Source organism: Sinocyclocheilus anshuiensis, unplaced genomic scaffold (genome assembly GCF_001515605.1).
Source record: "Sinocyclocheilus anshuiensis isolate Anshui unplaced genomic scaffold, SAMN03320099.WGS_v1.1 scaffold38, whole genome shotgun sequence".
NCBI classification, from domain to species: domain Eukaryota; kingdom Metazoa; phylum Chordata; class Actinopteri; order Cypriniformes; family Cyprinidae; genus Sinocyclocheilus; species Sinocyclocheilus anshuiensis.
Genome location: NW_015544213.1, coordinates 914,861 through 929,791, shown reverse-complemented (window position 1 = coordinate 929,791; position 14,931 = coordinate 914,861). Strand labels below are relative to the sequence as shown.

Here is a 14,931-nt window from a genome sequence, read left to right as displayed (position 1 = left end):
TGTATATTGTTTTCTTTGGGGTAAAATATGACCTGGATATCTCTTCTATGAAATCCACATCAAAATTCATTGTAGCTCAACTAAATGGCACCTCTCCACTTCTGTTCTTGCAGTGAAGTAAGCAAAGAAATGAAAGCACATGGATGTGCACTATTAGAAAAACACGCTGTGTCGTTTCTGTCCCCGTCACCTACTGACCACCCTGTGTGCAAAACAGGAAGTAGCATCATCCTGTTTGCCTTTGCTTTAGAGCAGAGGACAGCTAAGTACAGGATCACATTAGGCTAAAACAGAGAGGTTAAAAACAATGTGCGTACATTTTGAGCAAACGGTAGTTTGTTTTAACATCTACTTCAGTACAAGAGAAGAAGAGTGAATCATTAAAGTAGGAGCCCTACATTTGAGCTCATATTCAGCTCACCTACGGAGGGTCATTAAATGCACAGAGAGGTCACACAAAAGAGGAAATCAAGAATCAAAACTCTTATATCATATAATTCCATCCCATCACTTTACTCGTCTATGTAAATTGTCATTGTTTCTTTACAACTATAAAGCAAGATGGTGACATACATTTGCAAACAATCCTTTGTGGCCACTGAGTAACATTATGTCCTCTTCTCTCAGTGTTTCTCAGTGGTTCATCCATCTCCAGTGGACGCTGAAGCAGTCTGTTCTCCAAACGGCATAAAACAAGAAGAATCTGGTATGTTACATATTATACATGTGCAGACGTAATCTCTTTCTGGTCTCTGTCTCTGCGCCTGACGCTCCTCTCTCTCTCGTCTCCAGGATCCTTCTGTTAGTCTGGAAATCTAGGAGGAACTCTCTCCAGACTCTGCTGTCTTGGAGGTCTTGTCGTCTGAGGGGCATTCACTGGACAAGGCGGCATCTCCATTCTCTGTTCTGTTGTTCACTAAGTGCTTCCCTACAGCTGTGAGGAGAAAACAAACCATTGGTCAGTTTAGATCAACTTCACAATTTTCCATTAGGCTTTGGTTTTTATGATTAAACTGCTGCATAGACTATAACAATATCATTGCATACAGTACAGTGCAAAAGGGTCAGTAAGATTTTTTTTTTTTAAAGAAATTTATACTTTTATTAAACTGATCAAAAGTGACAGTAAAGACATTTATGAATGCTGTTAAGTTAAACTTTCTATTAACAAAAAATACAAAAAATGTATCACGTTTCCCACAAAAATATTAAGCAATACAGCTGTTTTCAACATTAATAATAAGAAGAAATGTTTCTTGAGCAGCAAATCAGCATATCAGAGAATAATTTCTGAAGGATCATGTGACTCTGAAGACTGGAGTAATGATGCTGAAAATTAATCTTTGCCATCACAGGATGAAATTACAGTTTATAATATACTAAAATAGAAAAATGTTATTCTAAATTGTAATAATATTTCACAATATTACTGTTTTATTAAAATATTAAAACGTCACATGAAAAGATATAATAAAATATTTACAAAAATGTGAGGGGTGTACTCACTTCTGTGAGATACTGTATATTACTGTTTTACTATATTTTTGATCAAATAAATGCAGCCTTGTTGAGCATAAGAGACTTCTTTTTATAAATATAAGAACAAATCTTAGAGACCCCAAACAGTTAATATTAACAGTTAATAACAGGTTAATATTACTTAATACATTTTTAATGTTTCAAAATGTATTTTAAATTAACTTTAATATTATTAGTTAGCATTATTTTATATATAACATTATTCATTCATTCATATTTGTCTTATTGCCATATATTAGCATCAAAGATAAAAAAAAATACAATTAATGAAAAATTACTACCATGAATTGACAATCAACAATAGTATAAGCTGAAATACAACAATGGTATATTTATAAATTTACATATATTTATAAATGCTGTAAATTTGTATTTTAAAGTAACATTAATATTATTGTAGCGTTAATTATTTATTAATATTTATTACTTTTATTTTATTATTTATTTATTCATATTTATTGCCTTAGCATCAAAGATAAATAACAAAATGTATGAAATAAATTACAATGCAATATTAATATATTGTGAGCAAACAAAGAATGAACAACAGTATACTTATAAGTTTACACAGATTAATAAATGCTGTAAAAAAAACTGTTCTTCGACTGGAAGAAAGTGAATTCATTATTTCAAAAGTAATAAACACTTTTCTCTCACTTCCGGTATCTGTCGTACGCGGAAGCCGTTCCGGCGGATGACGCAGCACGTATGCGCGGCGCGCGCGCCTCTGAGATATGCTAGTCTCGCGAGTTTGTTTATAGGAGCAAAGGAGGCAAAGTTTCATTACTTTAGCAAAGGAAAGCCAGTCTCCTCTTGGTTTATATCAAAATCCTCTGACATTTTTCTTTGCAAATCCTCGGTTTGTACTTCTAATTCGTAACCGGCGTTTTGTTTTGTTCTCTCTCCGCGTTCGTCACTTATCACGCTACGCCGACGTCATCCGCCGATATACACCTAGGATGCCTCGAGGGTGAGTAAAACACAAGCTAATTTTCATTTTTGGGTGAACTAACCCTTTAATGCACTTGCCTTGTAGGGAAGCGGGGTCGGCAGTGCCATTGTTGTGACTGGCTGCTGATGCCTCCTCCAGCTCGTCCAGGTACAGACGGTAGCGGTGTCCGCTGTCATCTTCATACTCCACATTCTCATCATCAGAGTCCACCTCTGGAGCCACGTAAACCACCTCAAACTCGATTTCCCCCCTCTGCAGAAAAAAAACCTGTGAATGTCTGGACGTGTGGGTGTGTGTAAACATGTCAGTTGTGTTTGTAATGTGAGGTAAATATAACCTTCGGTTGCTCACACAGAGCTATCATATGACTTCAGAAGACATGCGCGTGAGTCATATAAACCACTTATGATTCGTCTATGGTGCTTGTTTTGTCCAAGTCCTCATTCACTTTAATTAAACTGAAAAGAGTGACCACCTTTTGTGTTCAACAGAAAATAATTCAAATGGGTTTGGAACATGAGGCTGAGGAAATGACAATTTTGGGTGAACTCTTCTTTAACCGTTATGTTCTCTTCAAACTATTAGTAATTACACCTCACAAGCCCAATTACAGAGAGTCTTAACCTTTGGGAGGTTCTTTGCAGGTGTTAGGATGGGATTAAAACATGGTTCTAATAATAAGTTATAGGTCATATGCTAAGCCTGATCTGACAGCCCCCCCGCCGGGCTGCAAACTGAAGTGTGTCTCTCACCTGCTGTGAGAGGATGGTGACAGCCTCTTTATGCTTTGCGTCTCGCAGGTTGATGTTGTTGACGGCTAAGATGGCATCTCCAACATGCAGTCCTCTGCAGCGCTCTGCAGGCTGGGTGGGGTGGATTTCGGAGATGAGGATGGGAACACCATGCTCTTTCCCGCCCTGTATAAATTCCAATGCAAACATCAAACCAGGACTTTGATCTTGGAACACACAGTGATTCATCCACTGAAACCAGATGAATTAGCCTGCATATAAAATCAAAGGTTGAACTCACGGTAATGGAGATGCCAAGTCCTTCATGATCTTCTTTGGTCAGAACCACTTTGCGTATAGGGCCGACTCCCTGAGTCTTTTTCAGAGAATCTGTATCCTGGAGAGGTAAATATACATTTATAAATATGCATAATCAAGGACGAATCACATGAAAATAGTTCACCACAAAATCAAACAAACAAATAATATAGCATATAAATAATTCAGCTTATTTCATAGACTATTACATTATTTGTATTGTGACATTATATTCATATTTATAGTAGCCAGCTGTTCTGTGGAAAAATCTAATTCTCGTGACTGGCAGTATATAGTTTATTTAATATATTTAAGTCTATTTAATTTAAATATATTAAAATGTATAATTTTAAAGACTACAATTTTATATTTTATATCAGTTTAAATTTAATATCAATATTAATATTTGAAAAATCTTAACTTTATATTTAATATATCCAAAATATATTAATAATTTAAATATATACTTTTAAAGGCTAAGTCAATATTAACATTTAAATATAATTTTCGATTCTCGATTGTCAGTGCAAAAAAATCTTAATGGCCTTAACATTTTATTTTTTAAATTAATATTAATTATATATTTTTAAATAAATAAAAGAAAAATAAAAATTAATTTTTATTTTTATTGATTAATGCTCAATTTTATTTAATATTTAAAAATAAAAATGTTATTTTAGTATCATTGATTTAATTACATTTTATTTTTATGTTTTCTGTTTTCATTTTAATTTTAGTTTAAGATTTTATAATTTTGTTTTGTTTTAGTTATTTTAGTACTTAAGCTAAATGAAAATAAGAAATGTAAATATGGCAACTAACTGAAAGTAAGTTTTGATTTTTTTATATTTTGTTTCATTTAGGTTATTTTTTGTATTTCTATTGATGTTTTTTATGGTTTTAGTTTTAATTAGCAATAATAGCCCTGAAATAAATAAATAAAAGAATTAAATGCAAATTTTAGAAATCTTTAACTTCTCATTTTGATTCTGGGGTGAAATTCCCTAAAGGCACATCATTATCTTGTCTAGTCAAAGTTTACTCTAATGTACCTCAAGTTCACCTTAAATGAACTGAATGTGTTGTCTTACATGCCCCACAGGTGATGGCAAGGGTTTTTTGGGATCATTGCGCCCCCTGCAGGCTCGGATCACCGTTTTGTGGCGGTGAAGGTGAATCTCAGCTTCAAGCTGGTTCCACAGTTTGTCATGAGCCGGTCCTTTCATGTCTCGCCCAAGCAACTGGATCTGCTGCACCCTGAATAATAAAGAGCATTCAGGTTTAAACTGACACCCAGAACTCTGTGCCAATCGTGGCTCTTTATGTGGAAGAAATCGCCACATGAAACCCACATAATGGTCAATCAGAACAGATGAACAATGCGGCCTCTTACCTCCCAGCCAGCTCTTTGTCCAGATACTTGGCCGCCAGTCTGGCTCCGTACACCTCAGCCTGTAGTACCGCAATGTGCCTGCGGAGGGCCTCGTTCTCTTTCTTCAACATCTTCACCTCTGCCTCCAACTTGGCCTCCTTCACTTTTTCTTTCTTACTGGCCTCCAGTTCCTTCTCCTGTGACATGTAATCAAACAAAGGCAAGAGGTGAGCAGTTGAGCACCAAACCTTCTGGCCATAATATGTATACTCATCTAGGCATGTAACGATGCACAGCAAGCCGGTTAAAAGTCGATACAAATATGTGATGATTCTAAACAGTTGAGATATTACACGAATCGTGATACAGTTGGGGGTAGGACTTTATATGAATGAATCTCTGAGGGTTCACTACTCACTGCTGTGTGTGTGCACTTGGATGGGTTGAATGCAGAATATGGGACACACGTCACGTCACTTTCATATTAAAGCAGTGTTCATAAGCGCTGCGCTGCTTTGTTTACAGCAGTAACAAAGGAAATCGCATTGGGAGTTGAGTGAATCGTTACATCCCTAACGTCATCCCAGCAGAGTCACATCAAATCACTGTCATTAACAGCCTTTCCAACATGCTGCCCAATAGGACAAGAAACAGAAGTCCTACGTCGCCACAAAAACTATAACTTCACAACAGTACATCTGACAGGTGAGGTGAGATCACAGGACAAACAAACACTCTAGCTTAAACATACCACTAATTGTGTGCACATACTAGGGAATTGTAACAAATGTAGATTTAACATCATAATTACTACAAGTTCACCAATAGTGTGAAATGAAGCCACTTGATTGACATCTCTTCATTTGTTACAACCCCTGGAGTGAAAAAAAGACACATCTAGCATTAGCTATGTCCCAATACTGAACTTCAGGGCTGATATGGATCGGCTTGTACCAATGACTAAAGGTGTGGTCACATTACCGATATTTCAGTGAAATTTCACAGTCAAAAAGTCTATTGGCAAAAGTGTAACGAGTCATTTTCAAACCAATCAGCTTTCTCTTGGTCAACGTGATGAATTCGTGTGACCAACTTGAACTCGAGCGAAATCTGCGAAAGAAACATTTTCGCCCTCATGTGAAATTCATGATCTTGCAGATTCCTATTTAAAATACTGGATATCGCCCACAAAATTTCGCCCAATACCAGAAAATAGCCGCACCTCAACAGCTTGTGGTGGCCGATACTGGTTGTTTTACTTTTTCATTTTAACTCCATCAGTTGGTTCAATTTTCCAAGGTTTCAGTGAATAACGTATCGGCTACCAATATATCACTCACTTCTAGCAGCTAATCTACTAGTACACAAAAAGATCAGTTGTTCATTAGGGATGGTTAAAGCAGGCAGCATTAACATAGGAAAAAAGTGGAGTTAGACGGGACACACACGGACTCAAAACAATGCAAAACTTACCTTGTCCTCCACTGAAGGCACAGGCTTCAGATTGAGAAGAAAAACAGAGGGTCAAAGGTTAGAGAAGTAGGGTTAAACAGGAAGGCCGGTTACAGAAGCATCATCGTTCATCCTTACATCAGCAGGGTTAAGTCAGGAAGACAGAGTAGAGTGCCAACCCAACCAGAGCCTGTTAGTGTTCATTACAGATACTGCTATTACAACACCATCAAATGTCACAGCTATGCTACACAGTCAAAAGTATGTAGACACACGTACTAATTATTGGACCGAGCTATTATAGCCACCTCGTTGTTTACGGCTGAATAAACTGAAGCATACAGCCATGTAATCCCTGAAGACATGCAAGTGTAAGATAACCTTTGTCATTACCTAAACTTTAAAAACACTAATAACTTAGTGACACTGTTAAATGTAATCTTCAGCAAAAATGTATATGCTCATACGGTGTAACATGGAATATGGATATTCGCACATAGGGATGGTTGAGGCATCAATTCCAGTGAATGGAAAACTAAACCTACAGCACACAGTGATAGTCTGTGGCTTGTTTGCTAAACGGCATGACAATAGTCCTGTATGCAAAACAGGCTCCTGGATCATTTATTAATGCTTTTTTGAGATGGGCCTGGAAAAACTTGATTGGCTTGTTCAAAATCCCAGTCAACTAGTTCATCTTAATCACCTAACATCAGAGACCTCACTGACACCCCCAATGGAAGCAAATTCCTCTATTAGTGTCACAACAACAAATGACGCCTTTCCAAAAAAAGTGGTGACTGTTATAACAGTTCCAATAGTTTTGGAATGAGATGTTCAGTGATCAGGTGTCCACATACTTTCGACCACATAATGATTTGAAGATCCAGGTGGCCTTAATGCTAACAAATTGATCTAGGTGTCCTACAAGCCAATTTTCAGTAACTCATCTAGATATAAAACCTAGTCTTGGTTCTGCTACATTTGTAGGAATGTGGTGCTGTGCTCACCATCCTGTCCTTGATGGAGTCAGAGTCGACCGCCTGTCCGCCTTTGGCTTGGAGTTTGAGCTGCATGGCGTGGAGCTGAAGAAGCTGTTCATGAACCTCCTTCTCCACCACAGCCTTCTCCGCCTGGACATCTGTCAGCTCCGAGCGCAGGTCCACCAACTGAGCCTGAAGCACACACACATAGAGTATTATTAACTAGCCATCCAAGAATCATGAATCATACTTGTGCTGACTCAAGTAGTGTCTGCGTATGAAGTATTGACCCATCCTTCTCCAATCCAGAATAGAGCAGACATACAGATTAACAAAAATAGAAAAATATGAAAATGAAGACAAATGTTAATCCTAACAGAGTCAAACCAAAAGGAAAATTGCAGTTTGTGGCTTTTTGAGGGACTAGACTCTACACTAGCAATTAGTGCAAGTCTTCTGGCATGTTGAGCCATGCTGCCTATGTGAACGACTCTAGTTCGATCCTATCTTGCAACAGTCATTTTAAAGGAACAGTTCATCCAAAAATTAAAATTTCCTGAAAAACATCTTGATGGATTTGTTTCTTACAAACATGCAGCTTTTCACTTCACAAGACATTAACTGATGGACTGGAGCCGTGTGGATTACTTGTGAATTATTATGATGTTTGAACTCTCATTCTGACGGCACCCATTCACTGCAGAGGATCCACTGGTGAGCAAGTGATGTAATGCTAACCATCTCCAAATCTGTTAAATCGATCTGTTCTGATGAAGAAACAAACTCGTCTACATCTTGGATGGCCTGAGGGTGAGTACATTTTCAGGAAAACTTCCTTTAAAATGAGAGGACGGAAAACTGAACATTTTGTCTCTGCTCATATTCACAATGAGATTTCTTTAACTCATGAGGCATTACATAACTTACACAGTCATGCATGTCCATTCACTACATAGTACATTAATTGAGGATTTGCATATGACGTTACAGTCCTGAATGATACAAGAAACTACCTGAAATTCAATCTGACTATTCGGATTTCATTAGAAAAATTGGATTTCAAACGGTGAATGTCATATGAATGTCATTTGGATTGGGTTTGTAAAAACTGTTTTTTTTCCTGATCCACTTTCCCAAACAGATCTGAGACAGATATGCCAAAAAATCTGTACAAAGACCATGTCACATTTCATTCATCCTAGGTTTATCCTAAACATAAACAAGCTTCTTTTTTTTCAAAACTGTTCATTAAATTTCATCTTCCTCTTTCTAATGTTTCCGCTTCCCTTCAGAAGAGCATGCTCTCATCTGACACACTCATCAACAACCTATATAATTAATAAAGCTGCTTAACCAATTAGACCAACACCATGCATGTATGTATAGTTTAATACAAAGGACCGAAAACCAATCACAAAGAGTAGGCTATTTTCTTCATTTAAAAACACGAGATACAGTGGGATGGGGAAAAACCGCCATAACGTCTTGAGACATGTTTTTTAAAAGTTGAACTTACATTAATTTTACATGGCTTTCTAAACATGCCGCTCTCTGTGAGTCGCGAGTGCAACGCTGATAGATGCCCCGCTAGAAAATGTGATAAATATGCGTTCTGTGTGAACGGCTTGTTTTCAGTTTTGATGTAAACAACATCTTCGCCACACTGATTCTCTCATTTTCCGCAATATATTGAATGAACAACGTAGCAGCGCCGCAGCTGACGTAGCAGCTTTTTTTCCCCCTAACTGAAATTATGCCTTTTAAATTCAAACATAATTCTAATTTTGATCATATTTAAGTGGAAAATTTGAATTTAGTTTTTCAGTCATTTTGACAGCCCTAATTCAGAGTGGCCGTTGGGTTCAGATTCACTACTCTTGCTGCACTTGTTTCAGAACAACTACTTACAGATAATTGAACCTTCTCTGCTGTGTTGCTGCTGAATATGAGAGTCCCTCAGCTAACCTTGGCTATCCAGCAGGGACGGGGCACATAAATAAATGAGTAGGTCTTCTACGTGAGGACATTTATTTCTGTCCTTCATGCAGCTTCCTTACTTAAGAGGCTGAGATGCTGAGAGCTGCTTTCTAATGGCAGGGCCTTTCAATGGGGACGGGATGTCATTATTCACCATGGCTGTGGTTGTTGATGAGTGTGTCAGATGAGAGCATGCTCTTCTGAAGGGAAGCGGAAACATTAGAAAGAGGAAGATGAAATTTAATGAACAGTTTCTAGTGGGTTCAACTGGATAGGCTAACAAAAGCATTAAAATGCAATGACACTTACATTGTCGTCACATTTCGTGCGCCACTGATAAGGCTGCATGATGGCTGACGCAGACCTAAAATTCAAATGCAACGTTTTTGCATTCGAATGTGGATTTTTTTTTTTTTTATTCGACGAATATTCGAAATTCGAATTTTTTTTTTGACAGCCCTACTCTGAATACTTTAGATTCCCACTGCAGCCCGTCCCAATAAAAAGTGACAATCTACTTTAAAATGCTAGTAAGTCCATATACTCTGTAACAACACTTCTACTAGCAAAATCGAATATGTTCCCTGAACTTAACAATGCAACTGAAACGATGGCACCAAAGTACCTCAAGGTAGTTGCAGCCTATGACTAGAGAAAAATGCCTCATTGTTGCAGGCCGAGACCTTTTATAGAGTAGCAGCCTTCAGAGAGGGTGTTTGGTACAGATATTTGGATGGATCCTTTGGAAAATGACATCACAGGAGTAGATTTTTAAGTCAGCATGAAATCAAAATTGACCCTATTTACTGTCTTAATCCATGTTTGTAGAATTATTATGCATGATTTATTAAAGTCAGCATTAATATGAATTCCGAAAATGTTTAAATGGTTGTTTTATGATCTAATTGCGATAAAGTCATCCATGCATGTTTCTTTTTTTAAACAAATTGTCATAACTCGATCTCCCAGTGAAACTACAGACTTCTCTCTGGTGACGTTTGCTGGATTTCTCAAATTATTTAGTCTGTGTAAGCCCTTTCCCATTTTTACAACCAACTACAAGCTCACATTCAGATCTGCCTGCATCCAGTCAACAACTAATGGATAGAACCATGGCCCGCACCATACATTTTTTTTTTTTTTAATAATCCATTTCACTCAAATGTGCATCACAATCTCAGAAGAAAAATCTGTTGCTGCTTCTGTTTCAGCGCAACTTTAAGATGCCGAAAAAAGTGAATGACGCAATGCAGTGACCAAAAAACATCTATCTGAATGTTCATGTCTACTGGCAGTGTTTTAAATGGCATTCATTTCCGAACACGGAAGATGTTTGCTGTGAAAACTTTCTAATAGCTAATGCACAGCACACTAATTAAGGCACCCCCACTAAAACATAATTCGAAATGACAAAAAATTAATTGGTATAAATCCCTATCAAAAATCCTGCTTCTTTCAGCAATGCATCACATTACGGGTTGACAAGGCCATCTAAATAGTACCTTACCATGTACATAAATAGCATGAAATGGTATCATCATTGTGCCATAGTACCGCTACAGTACTTTTTTAAGGACAGGAAGCTGTAATCTTCACTGTCACATCCAACTCTCCTCTTGTACAGCAGGGAGTGTTTAATCAAGCCGTGCGTTCATCTGCTCTGCTCAGCTGCGACGGTGAAGAGGTGGGTGTATGTGCGACCTCTTCACCTGCTAAACTACTTTTTCAGAAAGAAATTCAGCCTCCCACACAAATATACCGGCGAGTCACAATTTTGAATTTTTATCTCCTGGACTCAAGTGATTCCTCCACGGCAAAGACGATTCATTTCCCTTGTGGAAGATTATACTGCTTTTCAAATTGGACTGTAAGCTTTGATAAAGAGCCATTAACAGATTTGAAAAGTGGTGGGAAAAGCAGATTACCCGAGCTGGTCTCCTGAGAAGCCGGAATCTGCTAACACACAGACAAGATGCCAATTATCCAAACTGTGTGACAGAAAAAGCATAGGATAGTGGAGCTCAGCAGCAACAATACTTAATACAAACATGACCTGGCACATAAGTGCATGTTATGCTGCTGTTAAAGTTAAGGGATCATTTATGTGATGCACTGCAGTCAGTTTAAACAGAAGAATGACCAGTCTGGCATTAGCTAAGCAGGTTTAACAGGTTTTTTTATATGCTATCCACCTAGTTTTGTGACTACATCAACACGGTTTGCACCATATGCAAAGCATTTCCAGTGGATAAAGAAATGTGATACTGAACTGGCAACTTTTAATGTTTATGCAGTTGACATCCAGATACTGCCATCTGTGTGTCCAGAGAAAAATGAAAGAAACAAAACGACAAGTGCATTAATTTCAATGCACATATGCATTATTTATCAGACAGCCTACATGAAGTGACGAGCAGACTGAAGGGAACATAACAGGCCATTCAGTGACATGAGTTCATCTAATTTTCTGACCATTTTCAGCCTATACGGTTTATTTTGACAATGCAAAGAAGCTAATTTGCCAAACTTTCAAATGTAAAACTTTCACACTAATTATGCACAAGACGTACAAGACTTGCTTTGCGAAGGGGTTTTGATCACCCTGTTGGGTTTATTGTGCGATAACCAGATTAACTGTACTGTAGGCCTTATTTATTGACCAAAAGAAGCGCACTGCAATTACGTCTCAAAAGCTTTGCAATGTGCTATGTGGAATGAAAACCTAATGTTTACGCAACAAGAACATTATTGAAACAGAATACCAGGATCGAAATTAATCATTCAAAATGCAAATGATGCACCGTTGACATCTATACATATAATATTTCAACATTATCGAGCAGTTTTCATTTCAGGGTTCCCACTCCTTATTGCCAAAGTGTTTTTTTACATTGATTTTACACTCAAAAAAGAACAATTTACAGCCAATTAAACGTTGCAGTTATTGCAAAACTGAAATCACTATAGAAATTTCCATGACATATTGAGATTCCGTGACTTTTCCAGGTGTGGAAAATACACTTCAAAAATTCCCTGATATTTCCAAGTTTTCTAAGACCATGCGAATCCCGCCCCTTTCAAAAAGTACCATGTATATGGTAGTAAAAGCTATATTTATGTGTCAATGCTATATTTACATGGTACTTTTGGTGAGTGTAGATTGGTAGTAGTTCGAAATCCATCTGAAACATGAAGCTGAAAATTCAGAGAACATTCATAACCAATTCAGAAATAATTCATGTAGAATACAATAAAAAAATCAGTCATTAAAGACTTAACAGCCATTATAATCATCTATTCTGACACTAAGTACTAGTGGGTCAGTCCCATGCAGTTCCTATGTCAGTAAACGAAAGAACAACAACTTTGCCTGGAGACTTTGTAGAAGAATATCCATTTATTTTCCTCACCTCTAGTTTGTGGTTGAGCTGAAAGATGGTTTGGGATTTGTGACACAGCTGAGCAAAACATGAGCTGAGACTGGTCATCTTCTGTCGGCCCTCATATGTGATATCGGCCTGATCCGGGTCGATCTCTCCCAGTAACATATCCACATCCACAAACGCCTTGTCAAACTCCTTCTCCAGCACCTCCAGCCATCGGAACATGGACATACCGGAGCCGGGAGCCGCAGCGGGACCGGGTGAGAGGGCCGAGCCCGGAGATACAGCACCGCCAGCGGACGCAGACATCTTTAACACGGATACAGGGAGACCACACAGATAACTTGAAACTAGTCCTTTACTCGGGGCGATCACCCGGCCGTTTAAGTTATATTAACAATAGACTTCCGATGTGATAGAGTGAGAGTGATGATTTGTTGATGTGTTTTCCGTGCTCTCATCTGACCAGGAAATCCGAGATCGCAGAAATCAACAGCGTGGATCGATTAGTTTGGTCTGCCACACGATGAGGCCCGTCAATGAAGAAGGCCGTCGATAGACGAGCGAATCGATTACTGAGTACGTCAGATCTCCTCAATTACTTCGTGGGAATTTACAGCAGATAACACCGTCTGTGGCATAATATAAATACAGTAGTTATTATCATTTTATTAGTTGTTGAACTGTATAATATATTTGCAAGTGTTAATAATGCTTATACACGCGTGGTTTCTGTTATTAATATTGTTTAATAGTTGTAATATTTAGGAAAACCGTATAATTATGTAAGTCTGAATTAGAGAACATTATGATGAAATAATAATAATACCTTTAAACTAACTACCAGGGTTATTATAATGAACTAAAACTGAAACTAAAATTAAATTTAAAAAACGTAATTGAAATAAAATAAAATATAAAAAGGCAAACTTTTTCGTTTTAATTTAGTTTAATTTGATTAAAACTAAAACCGAAATAAAATCAATAAAAACTATATGTATATACTGTGTGTGTGTGTGTGTGTGTGTGTGTGTGTGCGCGCGTGTACAAAAACAACAAATTTACTAAAACTTTAAAAGTAAAATAAACATAGCAAATATTAAAATAAAAACTGATTCAAAATATTAATAAAACTACAATAGTATCTCAGTGATACTAAATAACACTGCTAATGACATACTATCAAATGTTAAATTAATCGATTATGATATCATATTTGGCTCAAATAACCAGAGATTTGTGATTATTTGCTGCACCACCCAACCTTTATTAATGGATGAATTTATTTATTTATTAATTTATTCATTGATTCATTTAATTTTTTTAAGCTTTTTAGAAATTAAAACTTTATGCTATAAAAAAAAAACAGTCAGTAATGTTAGTAGTTTTTTAATCCAGTAGTCCAAAATATAAAATTTTTATACATTTTTGGTTTTAAAACTTACTTTTGTGAAGTTAATATTCCTGAGTGCAAAGAGAGGCCAACGCATTTATACAGAAGAAATGCATTTGTTTAACTAATAGGTTGTAAATAGTTTATCAGCAAGTTTCTTACATTTGCAAACAGACAGGACTCTCTACTGCTGATATGTCAGTTCCTTGCTGGTGTCGAATTTTGTTTTCTAACCAAGAAAATGATCTCAGCCATTGTTTCAAACAAAGCAGAGGAGTCTTATTCTCACAAGGGTGAATCTGGCTCAGCTATTTAAGCCTCAGACACTTAAAATCTTGCTGCTTCAGCACAGAAGCGTTTGAAGCTGTTTTCTCAGAATGATGATATTCTGCCTTTTTCTGTGTGTCTTACTCTACAGTCAACATGCCCACTGCAGCCACATCTGTCCAAAAAACTGCATCTGTGAGCAAGCAGCCTCAGTGCAGTGCTTTAGGGTTCAGTCTGTACCACCGCTCATCTCAAACAACCTGAAGAAAATACACCTGGGATACAATCATCTCAAAGAACTGAAGGTAATTTTTAGTTTGTTCTTTATTGATTTTATTTTGCTGTTCAGGATTAATCTATCTATCTATCTATCTATCTATCTATCTATCTATCTATCTATCTATCTATCTACCTACCTACCTACCTGTCTACCTACCTACCTGTCTACCTGTCTATCTATCTACCTACTTACCTACCGATCTATCTATATATCATCTGACTATTTCTATCTATCTATCTATCTATCTATCTATCTATCTATCTATCTATCTATCTATCTATCTA

General features: G+C 37.1%; 2 protein-coding genes and 1 long non-coding RNA gene across 7 annotated transcripts in view; 2 read left to right on the top strand and 1 right to left on the bottom strand.

Moving 5' to 3' along the window:
• The window catches only part of LOC107697143 (discoidin, CUB and LCCL domain-containing protein 1-like), a 55,416-nt gene extending 50,961 nt beyond the window's left edge, over nucleotides 1-4,455 (top strand). For all 4 annotated transcript variants that reach the window (XM_016497800.1, XM_016497798.1, XM_016497799.1 and 1 more), the window contains exons 16-17: nucleotides 298-309; nucleotides 4,445-4,455. The gene's annotated coding sequence lies outside the window, so the exon portion shown is untranslated. The remainder of the gene's footprint in view (nucleotides 1-297; nucleotides 310-4,444) is intronic.
• On the bottom strand, nucleotides 498-13,218 carry LOC107697149 (Golgi-associated PDZ and coiled-coil motif-containing protein-like). Of its 2 annotated transcripts, XM_016497806.1 has the most exons (9): nucleotides 12,735-13,218; nucleotides 7,375-7,539; nucleotides 6,386-6,409; nucleotides 4,934-5,109; nucleotides 4,632-4,797; nucleotides 3,524-3,619; nucleotides 3,244-3,408; nucleotides 2,569-2,743; nucleotides 498-934 (listed from the first exon to the last, which is right to left on the bottom strand). In XM_016497806.1, the coding sequence occupies exons 1-9, from the start codon at nucleotides 13,014-13,016 to the stop codon at nucleotides 816-818; spliced, it is 1,368 nt and encodes a 455-aa protein (XP_016353292.1). In that variant the 5' UTR covers nucleotides 13,017-13,218; the 3' UTR covers nucleotides 498-815. The 2 variants fall into 2 exon arrangements, with proteins under 2 accessions (XP_016353292.1, XP_016353293.1); XM_016497807.1 differs by lacking the exon at nucleotides 6,386-6,409 and having other exon boundaries at nucleotides 12,735-13,217.
• The window catches only part of LOC107697160 (uncharacterized), a 3,854-nt gene continuing 2,131 nt past the window's right edge, over nucleotides 13,209-14,931 (top strand). Inside the window, exons 1-2 of the long non-coding RNA XR_001635163.1 lie at nucleotides 13,209-13,286; nucleotides 14,519-14,672. This is a non-coding gene — a long non-coding RNA (uncharacterized LOC107697160). The remainder of the gene's footprint in view (nucleotides 13,287-14,518; nucleotides 14,673-14,931) is intronic.

Coding starts and splice junctions, on each gene's coding strand:
- LOC107697149 (XM_016497806.1), bottom strand. CDS start 13,016: ATGTCTGCGTCCGCTGGCGGTGCTGTATCTCCGGGCTCGGCCCTCTCA. Junction 5,110..6,385: donor TGCCTTCAGTGGAGGACAAG/GTAAGTTTTGCA, acceptor TACATGTCACAG/GAGAAGGAACTGGAGGCCAG. Junction 3,409..3,523: donor GACTTGGCATCTCCATTACC/GTGAGTTCAACC, acceptor GAATTTATACAG/GGCGGGAAAGAGCATGGTGT.